General features: G+C 35.4%; 1 protein-coding gene across 13 annotated transcripts in view; it reads right to left on the bottom strand.

Moving 5' to 3' along the window:
- Window positions 1–7,659: 7,659 nt before the first annotated feature.
- The window catches only part of clec16a (C-type lectin domain containing 16A), an 81,251-nt gene continuing 64,553 nt past the window's right edge, over window positions 7,660–24,357 (bottom strand). For 6 of the 13 annotated variants that reach the window (XM_087244543.1, XM_087244542.1, XM_087244550.1 and 3 more), the window contains exons 22-24: window positions 22,639–22,770; window positions 11,318–11,415; window positions 7,660–9,547 (exon numbers count right to left, since the gene is read on the bottom strand). In XM_087244543.1, the coding sequence (XP_087100669.1) occupies window positions 11,339–11,415; window positions 22,639–22,770 (209 nt within the window). In that variant the 3' untranslated portion in view covers window positions 7,660–9,547; window positions 11,318–11,338. Of the gene's footprint in view, window positions 9,619–11,317; window positions 11,416–22,614; window positions 22,771–24,357 lie in introns of all 13 variants that reach the window. The other 7 variants (XM_087244541.1, XM_087244539.1, XM_087244545.1 and 4 more) reach the window with 2 other exon arrangements.

A 24,357-nucleotide genomic window follows, 5' to 3' on the forward strand; every position in this document is an offset into this window, starting at 1 on the left:
CCTCAACTTACACAAACATACATACACACATGTGCTCCAGAGTGCCGTACACTTCCTCCTGGAACCGCAGCGCTCCCCTCCAAAACGCAGACACTGGTAGATATGCATACACACAAGCCCGTGTGGGTGATGAGCACAGAGAAATGGCCTAGGTTTGAGCTTATGAACGGTGAATGACCTCAAGAGAAGTACACAGAACAAAAATAAAATTTATAGTAAAAAATACATAATAAATTTAATGTAATAAAAGTACAAATTATATATTATATATATATATATATATATATATATAATATATAATATTAATTTATATATATATATAAATTATAATAAACTTATAATATATATAGTGTTTAAAAAATTTAATAGATTAAAAAGCATAAAATAAAAAAATATAATTAAAATAAATAATAAATAAATAATAAAACAGTAAAATTGGTATTATTTGTGGCAAACAATATAGTTTTGGGGGAGAAAAGAAATAAAAAAAATAATAAAATACAAATTAAAACAAAAAATACTTTAGTTCTGAGGCTATTTTTAAAAAATATAAATGATAAATAGAAGAATTAATCTTGCCGAGGGTGGCACGGTGGCTCAGTGGCTAGCACTTTAGCTTCACAACAAGAAGGTCGCTTGTTTAAATCCTGGCTTGGCATTTCTGTATGGAGTTTGCAAGTTCTCTCTGTGTTAGTGTGGGTTTTCTTTCGGATGCTCCGTTTTCACCCACACTCCAATGATGTGGTATAGGTGAATTGGATTAAATAAAACAGTTGTAGTGTATGAGTGCGTTTGTGTGTGTGTATGGGTGTTTTCCAATACTTGGTTGCGGTTGGAAGGGCATCCACTGTGTAAAATATATGCTGGAATAGTTGGTGGTTCATTTTGCTGTGGCAACCTATGAAATAGAGACTATGAATGAATGAATAATATTAGTGGCATATAATATAGTATTTTGAAAATTAAATAATATGTTTTTTGGGGAATTTGTGAAAAATGTAATTTGTGGAAAACAATGAAGAGCATTTAAAATAAAACAATACTATATTTATATTTATTATATCAATAAAACATCAAATTAATTTAGTATTTTGACAAATATTATAAAAATATGTAAATAGCAAAATATAAAAGTACAGTTTTTGAAATTCAGTTCCTATTAGTGGCAAATAATAATAATAATAATAATAATAATAGTAGTTGCAAAACATTAATAATAATAATAATAATGATAATTATTATTATTATTATTATACACTGTGAAACCCAGAAAGTTGATTAAAAACCGATTGCAACAAACCATTTAAGTTCAAAAACTAATCATAATGAATACTAATCCTCCATTTGAGTAAATGAAGCAATTTCAGCACAGTAAAACCCAATAAATGAAGAGAACTCAAACCAAGTGAGTACTGTAAGACCCAATAAGTTAAGGCAACAACCATTTGAGGAAATGGATTGCTACAATTTACAAACCATTTGAGTTAAAAAAAAAACTAATGTAAATGAGTACTGTGAACTTACTCCATTTAAGTTGAAGTAATGAAGTATTTAACTTATTACCTTCAACACTGAGTTCAAAACTCTGTTCAAATGAGTAGAATTAACTTTAAGTTAATTTTGAGTTAACTACACTCATTTCATTTGATAAAGTTAAATGTTGGGTTTTACAGTATAGTATAATTAATTGTATTTGTAATGCACTTTTCTCACACCCAAAGCACATACAAAACAACAAAACGCAACAAAGCATTATAAAACAATAAAGATACAGTGAGAATAAAAAAAGATTTTACAAATTAAAAACAGTCCTATAAATATGAGTTTTAAGTAGCTTTAAAAATGGGTTATTTGAACCCAAATTGAAAAATATGTACTAACCCAAATATTGGGTTAAAGTCGGTACTATTCATTTAATAAAAAAAATTAACTCAGCAGTTGGTTTAGTCTGTATTACACCCAGAATTGGGTTGAAATTTACATTTACATTTAGTCATTTAGCAGACGCTTTTATCCAAAGCGACTTACAAATGAGGACAAGGAAGCAATTTACACAACCAAGAGCAACAATGAATAAGTACTAAAGGCAAGTTTCAGGTCTGTAAAGTCTAAGAAGGGAAGTGTTAGTAGTTTTTTTTTTTTTTTTTTTTTTTTTTTTTTTTTTTTGTACAATTAGTGTGATATTCAAAGAGGCAATTGCAGCTTAGGAAGTGAAGTGGAGACTAAATAGTTGAGTTTTTAGTCGTTTCTTGAAAATAGCGAGTGACTCTGCTGTTCTGATGCAGTTAGGGAGTTCATTCCACCAACTGGGCAGATTGAGCGTGAGCGTTCGCGAAAGTGATTTTTTCCCTCTTTGGGATGGAACCACGAGGCGACGTTCATTCACAGAACGCAAGTTTCTGGAGGGCACATAGATCTGCAGAAGTGAGTGCAGATAAGAAGGAGCAAGGCCAGAAGTCACTTTGTAGGCAAACATCAGAGTTTTGAATTTGATGCGAGCTGCAACTGGCAGCCAGTGCAAACGGACTAGCAGTGGAGTGACATGTGCTCGTTTAGGTTCATTGAAGACAACTCGTGCTGCTGCATTCTGGAGCAGTTGAAGAGGCTTGATAGAGTTAGCTGGAAGCCCAGCTAGTAGAGAGTTGCAGTAATCCAGTTTGGAGAGAACAAGAGCTTGAACAAGGAGTTGAGCTGCATGTTCAGATAAGAAGGGTCGGATCTTTCTGATGTTATAGAGTGCAAATCTGCACGATCGAGCAGTTCTAGAAATGTGGTCAGAGAAGTTTAGTTGGTCATCAATCGTTACTCCAAGGCTTTTCACCATTTTGGATGCAGTAATGGTTGCCCCATCCATCTGGATTGAAAAGTTATGGTGTAGAGTCGGGTTGGCAGAAACTACAAGCATTTCCGTTTTTGCGAGGTTCAGCTGAAGATGATGATCTTTCATCCAGTGTGAAATATCCAACAGGCAGGCTGAGATACGAGCTGGAACCGAGGGATCATCAGGATGAAAAGAGAGGTATAGCTGGGTGTCATCAGCATAGCAGTGGTAGGAGAATCCATGTCTCTGGATGACTGGTCCTAGAGATGATGTGTAGATGGAGAAGAGAAGTGGCCCAAGAACAGAGCCTTGAGGTACCCCAGTAACCTACCATTTTTTTTAGAGTGAGTCCAAGGAAACAGCATTCCTAATGTTTGTTGGAGGAGGATTCCATAGTTAAAACATACAGAAATATAATAGCAAAGACAACAGTTTCTCAAAATTAAATGAGTTGTGGAAATAAAAAATAAAATAAAATCAGAAAAATTAGTGGCAAATAATAGTTTTGTAAATAATTGTTGTTCATGTTTTTTTCCCTCTGGCTTATACCTTTATCTGCCTGCTCTATCAATTGGTTGACCGTATTTTGACTGTTTTAAATAACGACTGTTGAAGCCATTTAAGAATGACTGTTTTAAATAATGGTTTACAAAAAAATAAATAAATAAATAAATATACAAACATTCCTGTTGCACTACTACGCTTGATTTTGGTTTTATTGTAATAAAAAAAATTAGAATCTAAAATATTTTATGGCATACTTCAAAAAATAAAGATGATTTAGTATTTAAAATTGTTTTATTTTGATTATGTTTTAAAATAAATTGGTCCTACACTTCATATGCTCACATTTTTTTATAGTATTTGTATTAAGTCTGGTACTTTTACCATAAACTGATACATCCATTATTTGGTAGAGGCTAATGTTTTAGAAATTATTAGATGCACTGAAAAAAATGCATTGAGTGTGTTAACTAGCTACATTGGGAGTTCAGAAATGCAATTCAAAAACGTTGTCTTAATGGGGCAGTTAAAGGGTTATTTCATATTTCTCATGGCTTTTTCTGAATGACAAAACAAGTCACTATCTTTACACTACAGTACAACCCACTCACTGACGTGATGTTACTCTGGAAACACATTACACATAATCAATCTGTCTTTAAAAAAAAAAAAAAAGTTGAAATCTATTTATGGTCATGATGCTGAAGACCCCTGGGAGTGGTTTTTTAAAATTGACAATGGTTTAGACCACAACGTCAATTTCCTGGAAGCCGAGTGATAAGGCTACCCACATAATGGTTACTATGCCAACACTCATCTCTAGCCATCCCACATCAAGGCATCACGTCCTTATGAGCTCCACTGAGAAAATGTGGGCAGTTTCATGCTGACAGAACAAAAAGACCACCTTTCTCTAACCCTTCACGCCTTTTCCAGACACACTTAGGTGGCTTTCACGAGCTCAAAGAACTGGAATGAATGAACAAATGACTACATGCATACATACATACTAGGACTGTATGTTACTGGAAAACATACAATATTTTGGTCGAATGTAGCGATAACGATATTTCCTACTATATAACATTTGCTTTGAAACTTTTATTAGATACTTTATTAGATTCTATTTGATGATATTCAATAAAAGAGGTAAAAGATATTTCTGACATCTAATTAATTCGAATTCAGATAAAAAAAATGGTCAAGGCACAGACATTTAGTCTTTAAACACTATGACTGAGTGAAAACCCCCACAGATATTCTGACTCTGATTGTCTCGACTCTGCCTCTGCCCATTACTGTTTATTTCTTAGTGGGCCAACCAACGCATAATTCATTTATTCATTTTCTTTTCGGCTTTGTCTCTTTATTAATCGGGGGTCACCACAACAGAATGAAGCGCCAACTTATCCAGCATTATGTTTTACTCTCATTCACACACATACACAACAGCCAATTTAGAATTGTGGGGGAGACCAGAGCACAAGGAGGAAACTCACGCAAACACAGGGAGAACATGCAAACTCCACACAGAAATGCCAACTGACCCAGCTGGGGCTCGAACCAGCGACCTTCTTGCTGTGAGATGACAGCGCTACCCACTGCACCACTGTGCCACCACCAATGCATGTCTGTGATACGTATATTTATATACTACTATCATAAAATGATTATTTTGGGATATATTGGGCAGCCCTAATACATACATATACTCACTGGCCACTTTATTAGGTACACCTGTCCAACTGCTCGTCAGCGCAAATATCCTTATCATTCACATAGCAGCCACTCAATGCATTTAGGCATGTAGACATGGTCAAGACGATCTGCTGCAGTTGAAATCGAGCATCAGAATAGGGAAGAAAAGTGATTTAAGAGACTTTGAACATGGCATGGTTGTTGGTGACAGACAGGCTGGTCTGAGTATTTCAGAAACTGATGATCTACTGGGATTTTTACGCACAACCATTTCTAGGGTTTACGGAGAATGGTCTGAAAAATAGAAAATATCCAGTGAGCAGCAGTTCTGTGTATGCAAATGCCTTTTTGATGCCAGAGGTCAGAGGAGAATGGCCAGAATGGTTCAAGCTGACAAAAAGGCAAGAGTAACTCTCTTACCTGGTTGAATCTATGCTATGAAGGATTAAGGCAGTTCTGAAGACAAAAGGGAAACCAACCTGGTTCTAGTAAGGAGTACCTAATAAAGTAGCCAGTGAGTGTGTGTGTGTATAATATATATATATATATATATATATATATATATATATATATATATATATATATATATATATATATATATATATATATATATATATATATATATATATATATAGGACAAACAAATACTACAGAAGTCAATGGTTACAGGTTTCAAACATTTTTCAAAATATCCACTTTTGTGTTAAACAGAAGAGATTTGAAGTAAAAGGACAAATAAATGATGACAGAATTAAAATTTTTGGCTGAATTATCCCTAAGATAGCTATTTAAACATTATCATCCACGCTAATAGATGATAACACACGATCAAAAAGTTAATAACAATATTTATCTCCACAACAGTAATTAACAACAAAGCGAACTATAAAGCAATGACTAAATTGAGAGATATAGCAATATTTAGCTATAGACAGCTATAGTAAAATTACACAACTATAAAGAGGGAGATAACTATAAAGACAACTTTAGCTATAAATATGAAATTTTAGATTTAGATACATTTTAGAGCAGACAATAATGTAATATTCATTCTGGTAACAATAAAACGCCTGTTCCTCAGTTTTTTTTACTTCACTTTAAATGCTTAAACTCCTCAAAGCAATCTGATTGGTTATCAGAGTTTCATTTGTTTATCAACTTAAAAAAAATCATGTCCTGACAAAAAAGCAAATGCTACATTATCTTTCCTCTGTGCTATCATTTTTACAGATACAGTGTGGACTCCTTTATTCTTGTACATATAGAACCATTATTTATGACTCTCTTCATCATCTTCATAGTTATCCTTGGTGTGACTGGATTTCAAAGTTCTTATCATTCATCAGGCAAAAAAATAAATACATTTATTGAAAAGATATTGTTCGTCTGTGCCTTTGTTGTTGCTTTTTAAAATGAAAACTACATGACACAACCACATCTTTAGCATGAACAGGCCTTATATGAAAAAAGGAAAAAAAAAAGGCCAATAATTATTATTCAAACAGCTGTGCAATGTATCGCCTGCAGCAATCTCGACATCTAATCTGCTTACAGTGAAATACGGGTTGCCGAATTGTGGCAAGTCATATGGCATTTCTCAAGCAAATGGCGTGTAATGTAAACCACAAACTGGTGAGTGTGTTTTCTTTAGAAATAACACCCTTGCGAGGCAGCTTCAGCAGAAGCCATGAGACACTTTCAGCACGGGCTCCTGGAAAACAGCCTCTAGAGAATTCGCCTGCACACATCCATTTATATACTCACTCTTAATAAGTCTCATATCAACCTGTTTCTCAGACTAGAGAAACCACGGTCAAGTCAAAGGTTGTGCTTATTCAACAAATGCTTTTATAGAAAATTATCTTTCAGATTACCAAAATTCTGTTTTGTTCTTATTGACATCATGATCCTTTTAATAGAAGAGGATCTGCTGCTAAACAGAAGCAGGATCCTTAAATTACGCAGATTGTTGCTCTTGGTTTGCTTATTGCTAACATGTCTATTTAAAGACCTCAAATCTAGGGAAGTGAAGATGGGGTGAACTTAATGTGAAGTCTCTGGGAAAATGCTGAGAATTCAAATCATACATATAAACAATCGGAAAAAGCAGTTTTCTCAGTATTGCACAGATCCATCACTGCTTCTGGAGAAACAAGAAAAGAAATCCCAGAAATACGGGGAATTCTGGGAATGTGTAATTCCATTGCATACTTATAAATATGCAGCCAAGAACAGAGTAAGAAAGAAAACAACCTCACTTTTAATTCAAATTTGCAAACCAATAGACAAAAAGGAACCTTCCACCTTCATTTTTGTCATCTCTGTAATAAAATACACATGCTTTAGTTCTAAAATGCATATCGACTCTCGGTTTTACAGTGAAACTTTTGGATTTGACAAGTTGCAACAGACATATCTGGATTTCAGCCAGAGTTTTCCTCTATCATCAAGAGACCCAAACACAGAGAGGCCCACATATTCTAGGAAACGGAGACTTTCGGGAATTTAATAGTGTTGATTTTTCATCAGAACAGGAAATTTGAAGATGTATTTTGTCAGTTTAACTACCACAGATAAACCCTGTGAGGAGAGATTGTTTAATGAGACTCCACTCATATTAAAAGACAACCCAAATGTACATCAGAATAATTTATTGCATGACTTCGATAGCTCCAGTTGGTAAATTAATTAGATTAAGATTAGATCAAAACAAATCTTTACACTGTGTACAAATTTATACCCCCCTTGCGCCTCTTTTTGACATTGAATTGAACCTGGAAATACTGATATATGCAGAATTATGTGTATTGCTTCTAATATATTTGACAAACTCTGCCAATAAAGCTTCAATCTGAGTCCAGTTGTTTTTTTGTTTTGGAAATAAGCGCTCAGTCACAGTTACCACATTTTTGCATCAGTGCCAGCGTGTGGATCCTTTCTATGTGCAGCTGTCTAGAAACTGAAAACATATTTTCAACTTCAGTCCATTAGTGACGACAGTCTGTAAGTGAAATAAATGAGTCTTGAATTACTCTTATAACACACCAAAGTCAAACGAAACAAACCACAAACACATCACACCCAGCTTTGATTAAGTGTGTCCAGCACAAGCTCTTAATGACCTCTAGAATATTAAGTGTTAACGAACATTAAAACACAGGAAAAGTGGTAAAGAGGCCACTTTTAAGTACTAAAAGCTCAACTGCATGGACAAAATAGGTCTATTCACCTGGTGCCTGCAGATTCCAGGAGGTTAAGGAAAGAAAACCAACATGTGAAAGGTACGGCAGTGACATAAACTCTCAGGAATGAATTCGATGACATCAGGTGCGCTCACCTGATGAAAAGATCACTTTAAAAATGTGACTGATGCACGTTAGTCAGCATTTTAGTTTTTAAAGTCCGATTTAGTGGAGCATGGTTGGATGGAACGATCCAATACCTGCCAAAAGCGAGCAAGAGTTCATAGGTTGAATGATCTGGAATTAAAATAGGTTGTTTTATACACATTCCTGCTTCTTACAATCTCCAAAGACCGAGGGGCTTTTTTGTTTGTAAACCCACCTTTGAAGTGCAAATCAATGTTCAGCCAAAATGAAATATACCTTCGGAAAAGAGCACCGCTGGACAGACCCAGAAGTCTTTTGGTACATTCCTCAGTGTTAAGACTGGTAAAATCAAGCAGGTATTTTCCCACTAACCCACTCAGATATTTATTATTATACAAACACACCCTTTCTTCTCAGGCTGCTCAGTCTTATAAAAACCATACTCTCTCACACACACACACACACACACTCAAACAATCACAACACTCAGCACCAGAACAGACCGAATAAAGCAAAGACTGTGCTTTAAGCAAAACTTGTGACCAACAATAACATCATTGTTCTGTCAGCGCCATTTTGCTCTGATCTTGATTTCAAGAGAATTAATGGTACCCTCCCTAATGATACAGATTCAACTGAGGGACTGAACCACTAAAGCTGAAGGCATATGCTGAATCGTTCGTGCTCAATTGACTACACAACACAACATGCATTTCTTGCTTTAGTAATCTAGCCCCAAATTCATCAGAACATTTCAATTTTAGTACCAAGAGACATCAGTCTATCGCCGTCTCTTCCTCCAGGTCTGGGTTGTCCTCTTGGTTGGCCAGGACGCCCATAGAGTCTGCCTCAGGCTGAGTCACGGGTTCCTCCCTCTGAGCCTGCATCAAATCCTCAGTTTCTCCAGCAAGCAAAGGCCCGGACTCAGGAGACGATTCATCTTCTTCTGGTATGATTGAAATGTCTTGAGACTGTGCGTCCCTTACCCCTGTGCAGTCATCTTCGGGTCGGCTGGTGTTGGCTACCTCGTCCTCATCCTGGATGGAGGATTGGGTGCTGAAGGAACGCAGACGAGGCGGGTCGGCGGGGGGCAGCAGGGTCAGCGACTCCACACTCAGGGTTTCGGCATCATTGTCAGATAGGAGGGAGATGGTGGGTTGTGGTGCAGGGGTGAGGCTCGGCGCTAGAGCGAGTCCTGAAATGGAGACACAGAAGGGTCGGTTAGTTGTGAACATGCCTCTGGGATTATGGAGAAGGGGATGGGAACTGCAAGCATGCAGAAATTCATCAAAGCAAAGCAGGCAATGGAAGAATTGAAGAATGTCTGGTTTGGTGGGTTTTTTGTAATGTGGGTTTGTGTTCGCACATGTGTTGTGATACATAGAAAAATGTGCAAGTTTATTAGTTTAGCTGAGATCTTCCGACAGAGAAAATTAATGCATTGTTAGACAGAAGATAAAGAGGTGTAGAAATTAATGGATATACTGACATAAGATGCGATATTAAAGACAGAAGGTATAGATAAGTTAGATAGAAATATAGATTTTTTTAAACCAGACAGACAGAACATGAATTCATAATATCTGTATTCGCATAATAATAACTTGAGCATAAGCAGAAGAAATCAAGGGTGTAACATTATATTGCATTATTAACCTTAATCAAAGAAAAGAATATAAGGAGTTGATTTCTTAATGGGCTATATGCACTGTAGTATTTTTCAGCCAACTGTAAACCTCCGGTGAAAGGTTAATGTGACTATTTTAAAGTTTACAAGCTTCCCTTAACAGCATCGACATCACAAAGTAATTAAAATACAATTAGTTAAATACACGCAAGCATTCATTTAGCTGTTTAAGCATAAAACAAGATGACAGTCCTTGTAAAAGATCAGCAGGCTAGTGCAGAAACTGCATTGAAAATACTGAGGTAACAAACATTCATATTTTATAGAGATGGCAGGGAAAAATTGACTATAATGCAGTGCTTCTTGTCCGGTCTGAGACCCACTTTATATTATATATCTATTAGGCAGTAAAGATCACTTATTTTAAAGACCTTAAATATGGCGATTTTGTAATGGAAAGAGTTCATCGGAAGTTGTCAGGCTGGCTGGCTGGAAATGAAAAGTCTGTGTGCATATACCCCATATAACTTCATTTGATTTTTACATTAGATGTAAAGGATGGACAGACTACTACATAGTTTGGCAGGCAAGCAGGCCTTCTGGTAGAGAGGTCAAAGAGAGACAGATAGCGACTAATTTGTAAGTCGCTTTGGATAAAAGCGTCTGCTAAATGACTAAATGTAAATGTAAATGTAGTAAGAGGGATACCGGATAATCAAGACAAGATGACAAGATAACATAGCTAACCAAACACATGCCATAAGACAAAAAGCTTATGAATTGAGTGCGAGGGAAGCAGACACGAGTGAGTCAGACATGTGTAAAGACTCTATATTAAGTAACTGTCTGCCGAGCAAAAGAATGTGAATGTAGGAACCTGAATGGCACGAATGTGTGAAAAAAATGAACATAGCTGAAAAACAGGATACAGAAGGCAGAAAGCTCTTTCTTGCTCAGCGTGGCATTAATTCAGTCTTGGGTTTTCTTTTGTTAAGCACACACCTAATACCATGCACTATTAAAGAGAAGTCTCACTGTTTCAACAATTATGGTTATTCATAAACACTCAGCACTTACATGGATTTCAAACAAGAATGCACATCAGTAATATTTTCACTTCACACCTTAATTACAAACACTGTGAGGTTTTTAATGGTTATGCGTATATACAGACTTACAAAATAATTCAACTACTTTCATTTATCAACTAATGTTTGAGCATATAAGGACACGCGCACACACATACTGTAGATACACAATGCTCAAGTTTTTAGTAGCACTGCAGGTCACTGGAAACTAGGACTAGCCGGTCTACAATAAAGCGTCACACAGACATGCCTGTTACGTGTTCTGGCAGCTCTAAACCCACTCTCCACCGTGCCTGTCATCCTCTGACAAAGAAAACACACACCTCCGGCCTTCCTTGCCAGACCTGACTAGAGAACAAAAGGACACATCAAAAAGTACAAATTCATTTAGCATCTAATCTGAAGTGTTCATGAAGCAAAATCTATAGCCAACGGACATATTCAATCAGTATCACATGCAAACAGGTAGTTTTAAATCTATAAAGAGAGGGACAATTATAAATATTAAGCTTGATTTAAACCCAACAGCTCACTGGCCTACTGAGCATAACAACTTAACCCCTTGTGAAATGATTTCATGTAACTCTTCTTCACTTTCTACCCATCTAAGGGGCCGTTCATGCATGTCTTTTGCTCACTCAGGTTTGTTGCTTTAAAGTTAGACACACAAGTTTGAATAGAATCAAAGTGATGATTTCCACACAGCAGCCAAAATTGTGCAATTGAGTAATATTAATATTATTGTAGATCTGTTCAGTATCCATCTACTAATAGTAGTAAATGGAAAGATCAGCTCATGGTTGCTTAGCAACAGCAGACACCACCGGAGCACAAGCTACCGAGCGCTCGGGAAAAGAGGAGAAAGCAGCCTGCCTGGCGTTTTCCAATGCTAATATGCCCTATTAAAAGAAGAAAAGGGGCATGAATAAGTATTTGAGCAGAACAACGTAACAGTGATGTACTAATAACACTTTCCTTTGTGCTTTTGAATAGTTTTGCACAGAGACAAAATGTCAAAACAATCCATGTTCAAACAGATCTACAAAAACATAAATATTATACATATACATATATACACAACAGTTCTGTCTGGTTCTTGAATCTGATTAGCTAATAGCTGTGCGATATTTTGCAAAGAACAGCACTCGTCCAGCCTTTTCCCCCTTCACCCTTGTGTGTTACTCCACCCACATACAGGACAAGCAGAGGATGCTCTACAGTTTGACAATTATTGCTGCTGTTGGACAACATAATGTGAGGCTTTTTTAGAATGTAGTTGTTTAGATTGCAACTATTACGAATATTTTTAAGGATAGTACCTATTTTAAATATTTCTAATTTTTGAAAGACATTAGGCGGTCATTAGCCTGTCACTGAGCAAAGCAACAACAGTTGAAGTGGCCTATTCACAAGATGGTGACAGAGACATAAAATCATAATTTCAAACTACAGCTGATCAAATTATTATAAAACTGGTAAGTGACTTTCTAAGTTGATCTCTCTTTTTTGTATGTTGCAAGTTCTGTATTTTTGCCATAGTAATTGTAGTATGTTAAGTGTGGGATGGGACTCACATATCAGGAATGTGTGTATTTTGTGTTGGCCACTTTTTGTATAAAGCTGAGTTACTTTTTTGTTGGCCATCTGTTTGTTTCTAATAAGTCTCGTGTTTTCGTTACTGAAGACTAGTTCAGTAAACAGAAAGAAAGGAGAAATGCCTGCATGTGTTTGACGTTTTTCCTTATCGCAAACACAACAGTAATCTGGTAGTGTTTGCTTAGCTCTGTTTTTTTGGGGTTAATTATTATGATATCACGATTGCAACAGAATTATTGGGAAATCTCTGTAGACTGATGGCATTTCATGATCTTAAAATGTGAGCAAAATCAGCTGTTTTGTCATCACTTTAGACATTAAGCTACAGAATCATTCAAATACTAGCTCTAAAGTGACATTTGTGAAGTAGCAACAGTCTCTGCTGTTCTAACGTCAGCTGCAGATGTGAATTAATAGAGGAAGAAAGTAGATTCTCCTAAAAAGGGGTTTTTGAGACTCTCCGTGTTTGATTTTCTTTTTTAAATACACGATTATGCCGTCAAACTGTTGAATACATGCAATATCACACTCATAGCAGTGCCATGTAACTGTATTTCATCACTGGTGGGACATCTCTCTCTCTCTCTCTCTCTCTCTCTCTCTCTCTCTCTCTCTCTCTCTCTATATATATATATATATATATATATATATATATATGTATATATGTATGTATATATATATATATGTATATATGTATGTATATATGTATATGTATATATATATGTATATAGAGAGAGAGAGAGTGTGTGTGTGTGTGTGTGTGTGTGTGTGTGTGTGTGTGTGTGTGTGTGTGTGTGTGTGTGTGTGATTATAAGCATTTTTGAACATAATCTATTTTAATGCAATGGCAAACATTTTTAAATATGATGATTACAATGATGATAATCCAAGCACTGGATGGATGGATGGATGGATGGATAGATAGATAAATAGATAGGATAAATCGATTGACTGATTATTATTTGAGTTTTTTCTTCTGCTAAACACAAAAGAAGATCTGTTGAAAAATGCTTGTTGTTGGTTTCCATTGACTTCCATAGTATTTTTTCTCCGTATGGAAATCGATAGGTCCCAATAACAAGCATTCTTCAAAATATCTTCTTTTGAGTTCAACTGATAAAAGTAAAAAAAAAAAGTTTAAAACTTTTTGAATGATGAGTAATTTTGATTTTTGAGTCAACTAACCCTTTAAGCTTAAATCTGTGAAACTAGGGAAACCATCCCTGTTGATCTTGTTTATTTATTTTAAATAAAATGCATTTATGTGAAGCAGTAAAAAGGTCCAATTGAGTTTCCTGTTGACATTAACTCTATGCAGGTTGCATACGTGCAACCACACTCTTAAGGTACTTGTGGTTCATGTCTGTTATGACAGAGACTGAGGGAGAAATGGATGTCAGTCTTACCACAAATCCACACCTTCAAAACAAACACGTCATCTGCCACCAGTGCTGCTGTTTCTAAGAACTTCTCTTCAAAGATGTGCCGCCCCACAAGGCATTAACAGTGAATGTGGTCAGCTCACATGTGTTTGTAAGGCAGCCCTTTATTCAGGCAACTACATGTGATGTTCAGAAGACTATTTGTCCAAGTTAAGGATATTAAGAAATGATATGGAGAGTTTTACTTCAGACACTTTGGAGAAAGGCCACTGTATGTCAAAACAGATCATCATAGTGATTCAGAGAATAAATTGAACAGAGATAATGTAATGAAAAAACAAAACAAAACCAAAAAAAGCTCATGACCATTTTAGTTAAACGCCTCTGCCAAAATACAGAAATCTGTAGGCGACTTCATAGAGGCCACAAGACTCCACTTCTCTCTTCAGAGAACCAGCCACCAGAATGGCTACTGGGCGCTTGTGGTGTGAAGACTTCGTGAGCTTCAGGTTTTTCCAAAACCACAAAAGATAACCAATGATCCATTCAGAGAGATGCAGTGTGGGAGTGGCAGAGAGAAAGTGAAAGAGAGAACCCAATCACTTCACAGACCCTTTACATGCAAAACTGCCCCCCGGGGATCCTCATTCTACCCAACAAACACACAATTCCTGTGAGAGGCCCTTTGGGGGGAAGATTTAGTTGGTAGTATTAAAATGGGCTTCCACTTAAAGATCTACTTGACCATCACTTACTAAGGAATTTAGGTCTTGCTAAATTTTATGAAAACTGGCTGTCGTGACACATTCAAACATGCGCTTCAATTTGCAAAGAATTGGTGTGTATGAGACGTGACTTTACATGTGATTCTTAAAGGGCTAGCAGATAAAAAAAAAAACACGAAAAAATTTACATTTTGTCCTAAATTACTCTACAATTTACCGTCATTTCATTTCTAACCAGTTCCTTCATCTTCAAAAGACAAATACACAAATAATTTTAAGGATTTTCAAGAGATTTGTTGACACTCCACAAATGGCAAGTCCAGAACAGTAGCAAAAACATCCTCAAAATAGTCTTTCATGTGTCTTCAGTGGTTCATCCGCAATGTTATGAAGCTTTGAAAGTTCTTGTGAACATGCACCCTGAACTTACACAAAAGAAAAAAAAAACTGCTGAATTAAAGTTGAATTAAGAATTAACATTACAACAGAACCACTGAACAAACATGGATCTTTTTTAGATTGTTTTCAAGACTTTAAACATCTTGTGACTCCTGCTGTCTATAGAGGGTCAGAGACATCTCTGACTTCATTCTAAATATTTAAATGCGTTCCTAAGATGAACAAAGGTCTCAGGGATGAAAGAGGATGGGTAATGAATTACCAGGGTTTCTGCAGGTTTCACAAAGTCAAATTTAAAGCAGTGGTCCACAGTGTATTTTAAGGCTTGGTCGTGTTTATAAGATGCAAAGCAATGTGTGCTTATGCTTCACTTGTAGAAAATTGCATTATTTTTTCATTTACCCTACTTTGATTTTATACTGCTACTCAGCTATCCTATCATATTTCCTAGTTCCTCCAAAAGGCCCACCCTCAAGAGGCTCTGATTGGTCAACTAACATAATGTGCTGTGATTTGTGGATTGGCTCCATGTCACCACGTCCCGCGCTTTTGCTGAGTAAACAGTGAATCAGAGCAGCTGTAAGCAGAGTTAGCTGCCTGAATCAGACAGAAAAATGAAAAGCACACAGCTTGTCACGCCTGCTCTCTAAAATAAAATCTGACAATTGTCTTTCACAAATATTCGGAATAAGCATGTGTAAGTAAAATGAATAGTTCACATATCTTTTGCGAGTTTGTTATTTGAGAGAGACTCATAAAGACGCATTGAGAGACACTACATCGCTGCTCAAGATTGTGGGTGTTTACATCGGGTGGCTGATAAATATGAATTTGTAGCTAAATTGTTAGCGGTGCCAAACAGCATTTCTCATTGTTTACATCTTTGTTTATGTCCTCGCTACAACATGCCGTTAAAGCTAGAGACTTTGCATGTAAAATTTTTCATTTTAACAAATAAAAACACTTACAGGTTGTGGCTCACAATACACAGCTTCGTTGTTTGGAGAAGTTTTTAGCTGAATGCAGCCCTGAACTAGGAGAGATTCTGTAAGCTCTCCTTTGTCAAATGCTAAAGCTATATATTTCTATAAATCTCTAGAACACAGTTAAAATTAAGCTGTAAGCACTTCTCTCTTTGTGTCATGTCTTTTAGAATCCCAAATACAGAAACAGAACAAGCTCTGTGGAAATAGCAGCATTTGGACGGCATTTTAGCTTTCTCTGCTATAACATTACAGTGCCTCTGGCCACGGCCCTTCACTGCGCGGGGTGTGTGCGTGTGGTGAATGCGTGTAAACGGAAGCCCTTGAGATCTCACTCGCCCGGATGTATTTTTTTATAGTCCTCAAAATTTGTTCGCTGTAGGCTTTGCTAAACTCTGTAAACGACAATCTCTTTGCATTGTCGTACATTCAGATATGTTGTTTATGTTCACAGCTACATTACACATCAACTAAAGTTTAAAATATAATATTGTAGTGGATCACCAAACTTTTTAAGACCATTAGTATTTAAATTTCCGACTTATAGAGGACTTTTTGATATTAGTTGTTTCATAGCCACATATATTAAATAAATTGTCAAAACAAGCAAACAATAGTTGTATGCATACACATTATTCAACATATCTTAAAAAAACTATAGTAATCTAAATGTATGCACAACAGTCTGTCCAGGTCAGTGTCCACACTATATGGACTATAAATACACAAAAACTCTGAAAAAAATGTAATTTTAAGGACGATAAATAAACCATTTTGTTAAATAAAATTATAAATATAGTTTTGTTAAAAGTTCTACTGAGATAGAATATAGCTTATAGGAAGAGTATAGATAATTATAGCAAGAGTATAAAGTATAAAGTAAAGATAAATTATAGCATTACATGGACATAGGAAATTAAGACCAGTTTACAATTATTTAAGATCTACAAGAATAAATTGACTACAAGATCACATCTTTGAAATTCTAAGACCTAGCGGACATCCTGAATCACGGAATTTTAATTTTCAGGTGAACTATCCCTTTAATGATCCTTCACACCAACAACACATATACAGAAACATATTATTAAATATTAAATATGCACTTCAGTTTTGCCATCTGCTGGTGTGAAAGTTTACTCTCTATAAAGCAGGATTGACTGGCAATTGTCAATGCCTTATCAATTATCACCTTGAAAAGATATCATTCAAAATAAGTTTGCATGCTTCTCTGTAATGTTTCTGTTATACCTGTGCACTTCCTCATTCTGAAGAATGATTATTAAAATTTTATATACAGGTTATATTGTCTTTGGTGTGATAGGGCCTTTCATGTACTACAACAATAACAGCGCAGTGAAAGTTCATAATGTGCATTTATAGATCTGCCTCTATAAAACAAAGCCTGTAAAAATTACAGAGAGACCGCGATAGCCTGTGTGCGAATTATACAATGATGATCTGGGGGATTGAATCTTTTCTGCAATACATGCCTCAGTAAATACATTTCAGAATGTATTTAAATAACATCTAATTTACTAATAAAATGTATACATTTCAGGGTTCTGGGGGATATTTAGTGACTATTTTAGAGGTTACTGTGGGTCAAACTATACAAATTATGAGTCAAATTTTTCCTTTTTTTAGGCTACATGCAGATAAAAACATCCATTTTATTGTGTTTCGTGGATACTTAAGATGACTATTGGTTCCCTAGAACTGCCAGTTTCAGACTGTTGAATATTTTTCTTAGCATTGATTGGCGCGATTATGCATTCACAATAGTATGAACAAGTATAGACCATTATATATTTATATTATACATTTTTAATTATGAATATTTAAGATATAGATCAGAGAAAGCAATTTTTTTACTATTAAATGGCTGACCCCATACATCTTGTTTTGATGTCTTTCAGGGGGAATTAAGCATTTATTATGGGGGTTAATCCCACTCCAACCCCCCTGTAATTTGCACTCTGGTGATAGCTCCAGGCTTAAAATTGAAAGTACAAATTAGTGTATAGGAGAGTTAAAATATTGTTTTGTGTTTATTTATTATATATTATAGCCGGCAGCTAGCTCTCTGCAACTCTCACATGGTCGCCCACTAAAGCTAAGCAGGGCTGCGCCCGGTCAGTACCTGGATGGGAGACCACATGGGAAAGCTAGGTTGCTGCCGGAAGTGGTGTTAGTGAGGCCAGCAGGGGGCGCCCAACCTGCGGTCTGTGTGGGTCCTAATGCCCCAGTATAGTGACGGGGACGCTATACTGCTCAGTGAGCGCCGTCTTTCGGATGAGACATTAATCCGAGGTCCCGACTCTCTGTGGTCGTTAAAAATCCCAGGATGTCCATCGAAATAGAGCAGGGGTTTAACCCCGGCATCCTTGCCTCTGTCCATCATGGACTTCTAACCATCCCCATATTCCAATTGGCTTCATCTCTGTCTCCTCTCCACCAATCAGCTGGTTTGTGGTGTGCGGTCTGGCGCAAAATGGCTGCCGTCGCATCATCCAGGTGAATGCTGCACACTGGTGGTGAATGAGGAGATTCCTCCCCCTCCCATTGTGTAAAGCGCTTTGAGAGCCCAGAAATACGCTATATAAATGTAAGGAATTATTATTAATATTTGGGGTCACAAAATTAATAAATCGCAATGACTGAATTTAATTTCCTGTAGTTAATCTAAGCTCATATGTTAGATAAGTGATTAATTAAAAGTTACATATGCGCAAATGTAAATCTCTATCCGCTTAACACACAGGATGAAGCATCAGGGCTAAGTTCTTTGTATATGGATTATCTAATTAGCTGGATTTGATTTTTGGTGGTTTGACATGACTCAGGATAGATTCGTTCCTCAAAACTCATACAGGAGTTGTCCTTATAGCAACAGGTCTGTAAAGTTAAACATGCTCAGGAGCAGCTTACAGTTTTTTCTAACAGGCTTAGATTGCGTCATTTCAAGTGAAGGAGAAACTGAAAGTATGTACCAACTGCTGACATTTACTTACAATAGAAAATAAAAATAATGCTAATTGAATTTATGAATTTATATAATTTTTAAATTATTAAATAATTAAATAATGAATTGAAATAAATGTAAAACTTCAATTAAATAAATGTAAACAAACAGTACATAAATAAATGTAAAACTTATGTAATCTATACTACCAAAGTTGTAAATATGATTTATAGGTGTCATGCACATGTTACAATCACTAATATGTGGGTGATCTAATGCAGAGTAGGAGCTCTTCTCACTTCTCAAATCTCAAAATGCTTTTTTAATGCAAAATGAATTTGTTATGTATTATGCTACCAAATTAAGCAACATTAATTCGGTCATGTTACAAATCTACTCTTAATGTTAAACTACACACAACAAATCTCAAAAGTTATTGTGTATCATTTAACAAACTGTTACATCTACTACAAATTTTGCTCAAATAGTTGACACTTAAATTTGGATGTTTTATTCTGATACACAAACTTGTTTGAAAAACTAAATTAGCCAGAGATCAAATATCATGATTGAAAGACCTGTTAAATCACACATAAGGTATGAAAAACAGATGGCAGGGCTAAAAAAAAGGTGTACACAAAGGTTTTTTGTTTTGTTTTGCAGCTTATCTTTGCAATCTACATTTCTAGATGTTGCCCTTTCAGATGCTAAATTTAGGGGAGGAGGTATTTTGAAATCATACAAAGTGATTTGTTAAGTACAGGTACTTGTAGCTATGTGTTTGTATGTATGTACAGCTAAGGGAAATAATATCATCCCTCCTATGCAATATTTATTCTTTTTCAAATATTTCTCAAGTGATATTTAATGGGGGCGACGTTTGCGTAGGTTTCCACAGGGTGCTCCGGTTTCCCCTACAGTCCAAAGACATGCGGTACAGGTGAATTGAGTAGACAAAATTCTCTGGAGTGTATGTGTGTGAATGAGACTGTATGGATGTTTCCTAGAGATGGGTTGCAGCTGGATTGGCATCCTCTACGTAAAACATATGCTGGATAAGTTGTCGGTTCATTCCGCTGTGGCAACCCCAGATTAATGAAGGGACTAAGCCAGAAAAGAAAATGATTGGATGAATGATTGATATTTAATGGAGCAAGGAATTTTTTTTACTGTAATTCTCATAATATTTTTTCTTCTGTAGAAAGTCTTAATTGTTTTGTTTTGGCTGCAATAAAAGCATTTTTTAGAATTTTATTAACACAATTTAAGGTCATTATTATTATTAAGCAATACAATTTTTCGATTGTAAGCAAAACAAACCATCGCAATACAATAGCTGTGTTTCATTTCAGAGGCTTCAAAAGTGAGTCCTTCAAAGTCCACAAAGGCCAAACTGAGTGTTTTGAAATGAGATGATCTAGCCTACAGAAGACAGATCTCATCGCCTAGCAACCATAAAAGCTGCTGTGGTATTAAGCGGTAATACATTTTGTAATGTTTTTTTTTTTTTCAGTGATTTTAAAACTTATTTTAAGTGATCTGAAGGCAAAGCAAAATTTACCAAAGCTGGAAATATAATTCCTCAGATCCATACATGTACACATAAAAATGTAAACTGTCTATAAAATCATTTTTTATTAAGAGATGTCATACTCTTTGTTTTTTAACATTTGCTTAGATATCCAAGTAAAATCAACCTAATCATACATTTAATCTTTTATAATTATTTGATAGAGTTTTCTTTTAAAAACATCCTGCCCATATCAGCGCAGAAAAAATCTTGGGATGTTCGAGGCCGGAAAGGATACACTAGTTGTATCCTTCATTACCTGGGAAACGAAGGACGCATTTTGAGGCTGCTATTGAAAGAGCCTTTGAATTTTTTTTAAATGAGACAGCCTTCGTTGCGCTGGAATGAAACTGCGCCCTTTGAATGAATCCTTCGTAGGATGCAGCCTCTGAAATAAGACACAACTCATGACTTTCCTAATTACCCTAACTTTAAATGTCACTTTAAGCTGAATACTAGGGCCCTATCATACACTCGGCGCAATGTGGCGCAAGGCGTGGCGCAATACTTGTTTGCTAGTTTCAGCTTGGCGCAAGAGTCATTTTGAGGCGTTGCGCCACGCTCTTTAAATAGCAAATGCATTTGCGAAAATAATAAAAATATTTTATATATATATATATATATATATATATATATATATATATATATATATATATATATATGATATAGTAAGGATATATATAGGATATAAATATAAAGAATTAAAATATTACAAAACATATTATTTTCTAGCCTACATGAATTTAAAAACCACTGCCTTGAATCCTTAATCTCGGGAGGCTTTTTCAGTTCATTCAATTTGCTTTTGTATAATGATATTATTATTAGCAGTATTATTTATTATATCCATATTTATATTTGTTTTATTAAAAACAAGCTTAGATTTATCCATCTGTCAGGTTTTAGACCATATAAGGCATAGCATGTGTATTTGGAAATAACTCAGTATTTTGACCACACTTCGTTATTATTGTTAATTTATTCGTTTGCTGCAAATTAAAAATGAATTTAGAAATAGTTTTGAAACAAATCTTTGTGCTTAACAAACAAAATTAATTATTTATAGGCTAAATGATGTCTGTGCGTAAAGGTTTCCCTATCCATGAGAGCAAAGGCGAAAGTGAACTTACTTTACGTCATGTAAATAGCAAATGCGCTTATGGCACAACCCAAGGCTCTTAAATGGAATGGGAGATGAGACTCTGATTGGTTTATTCTCAAAACACACCTATAACTCATTAAGAAAATAAACTCAACCCTTTTAGACCATGCGCCACGGCGCAAAGCGGATTTTCCCGTCCTTATATTAGAAAATATGGATTAGGACACACCCTGAATGCATTTGCGCCCTGCGCTTTCCGTTTTGCGCATGGACCATCAAAATAGAGCCCCTAGTGTCTTGAAAAATATCTAGTACAACATTTTGTACCATCATCATAACAAAAATCTGTTATAAGAAATTAGCTATTAAAACTATTATATTGAGAAATGTTTTTTATTGTTTTAAATGTTACCAAGATTTGAGTTTACTGGTCTTTGTGCTCTTTTTAAAAACCCAAAAAAGCATGTCTTAACGCATTCTGCACCTGTATTGTTGGTAGACTAATAATTTAATTAGTTATGAAAATGAGCTGCTGTGCCCGTTCTTTAATTTGCCAGTAAGCCCCACGAGAAAAAATCCATATGGGATCACACTCTCATTCTAATCTGCCTCCTAGTTTTACAACACAGACAAAAAAAATAGTCTGTTTAACTATGTGGAAAACACAGTTGTGCAATCTGCTTTTTTCAAAACCTGACACACATGTGCAGACGCTCAGATTCAGGGAGGCGTGTGTTTGTTTAGTAGTGTGTGTGTGTGAAGTGTTTTGTTATTTCAGTTGAAAGCAGTTTGTAGTAAAATTAAAGTGGTTAAAGGGAGTGGCACGTGTGGGATTTATGCATGTATTACCTGTTTGACTCTGTGTGGATGTGTTGCTGGCTGTGAGCGAGTCACAGGAGTCGGGTGGACCACTAGAGGAAGGTGAAACAGATGAAGAGGATGAGGTGGAGTTGTGCTGGGCAATGTGAGCAACTGCAAAACCTGGAAAACAAACAGGCATATCCAGATTGCTTAGATCCAAAAAGATATATCGCTGAATGATATGAAAATTATTATTGACAAAAGTAAGCTGGAACTGTGGCTTAGGGCCCTATCATACACCTGGAGCAATAAGGCGCAAGACGTGTAAGGTGCAATTTGTGTCTATTTTCAGACCAGTGCAACTGTAATTTTCACATTTTGCACCACGTTGTTTATATAGTAAATCTATTTGCGCCAATTTGTGGATTCATGGGTGTGCTGGTTTATAAAGAAGGTGTGTTAAGGCGCATTGTTGTGGCGCGTTGCTATTCTGAGCAACTGAAATAGACAGTGCCATTGACCAACTTAAAGCTGGTCTAAAGTCCAGCACAGAGCAGTTATGCGCCTAAGCAGGTCTAAACGTATACACATTGTACGCATACACAATTGTTCAGCAATACACACATATCTTTACAAATAAAAAAGTATAAAAATGGTACAAGAAAAAAAAAAAATTCTACATAAATATAAAAACCACTACCTCTATGCCTCTTTTGGGGGCTTTTTCAGTTTATTCATGACAATTTGCATTTGTAAAATGTTATTATTATTATCAGTATTATTCATTATATTCATATTTATATTTCTTTTAATAAAAACAAGCCTAGATTTGTCCACCTGTCTGGTTTTGGACCATATGGGGCATAAGAATAGGATGTGTGTTTGGATATAACTCAAGTTTTTTGAAAACACTTCATTATACATGTTAATTTATTTGTTTACTGGAAATTAGATCTCAATTTCGAAATAGTTTTATAACAAATCTTTATGCTTAACAAACAAAATTAAATATGTAGGCTTATGGATGTCTTTTGTGAAGTGCATACACAATTCCCTAATCAACTAAAGTAAAGGAGTAAAATAAAAAGTAAAAGTAAAGAGGCCAAGTGGAGACACAGAGTGTTTTTTTTCAGTCTTTAAAATAGTAAAAGTGAATTCGGACATGCCCTTAAATGCTTTTGCGTCAAATGCTTTTAAATGCTTTCGCAGCCGTTAGTTGTTAAGACAGGAGCAGGTTTTAATCTGGCCATTCCATGACTCTTGTGAATAATTAGTAATTGTCTGAATGGAAAACACTTAAAAATATATATTTTCTTATTTGACTGGTTTTTAGTCTAAATATCTAAAAAAAAAAAAAAAAAAAAAAATTTTAATTGACATTTTTTAAACAGGCAAAAACTGGTCTTGTAAGAAATAGTATGTCAAAATTAAGTGAGTTTTTCTTAAATCAAGTAAAATAATCTGCCAAAAGGTTAAGCAAAATAATTGTGTTTTTCCTTTTGACATAAGTTTATTTAACTTACCCCATTAGATAATTAAGCTTGTTTTAAGAAAAAAAAATCATTTATGTTGACATAATATTTTTTTTAAAACAACTGCCTCTTGAATTTTTAGTTATTATTAATTTAATTAACTATTTAATTTCTAAGTATTTTGCTGTGAAAAAAAGATCAAATTAAAAAGGACCTTTATGCTTTTACACTTATACTTGCTTTTATACTTATTAGTGAAACACTAATCATCAGATGATGAAAAATAAAAAAAAAT

The sequence above is a fragment of the Danio rerio genome, chromosome 3, assembly GCF_052040795.2.
Source record: "Danio rerio strain M-AB ecotype USA chromosome 3, GRCz13ab, whole genome shotgun sequence".
Taxonomy (NCBI): Eukaryota; Metazoa; Chordata; class Actinopteri; order Cypriniformes; family Danionidae; genus Danio; species Danio rerio.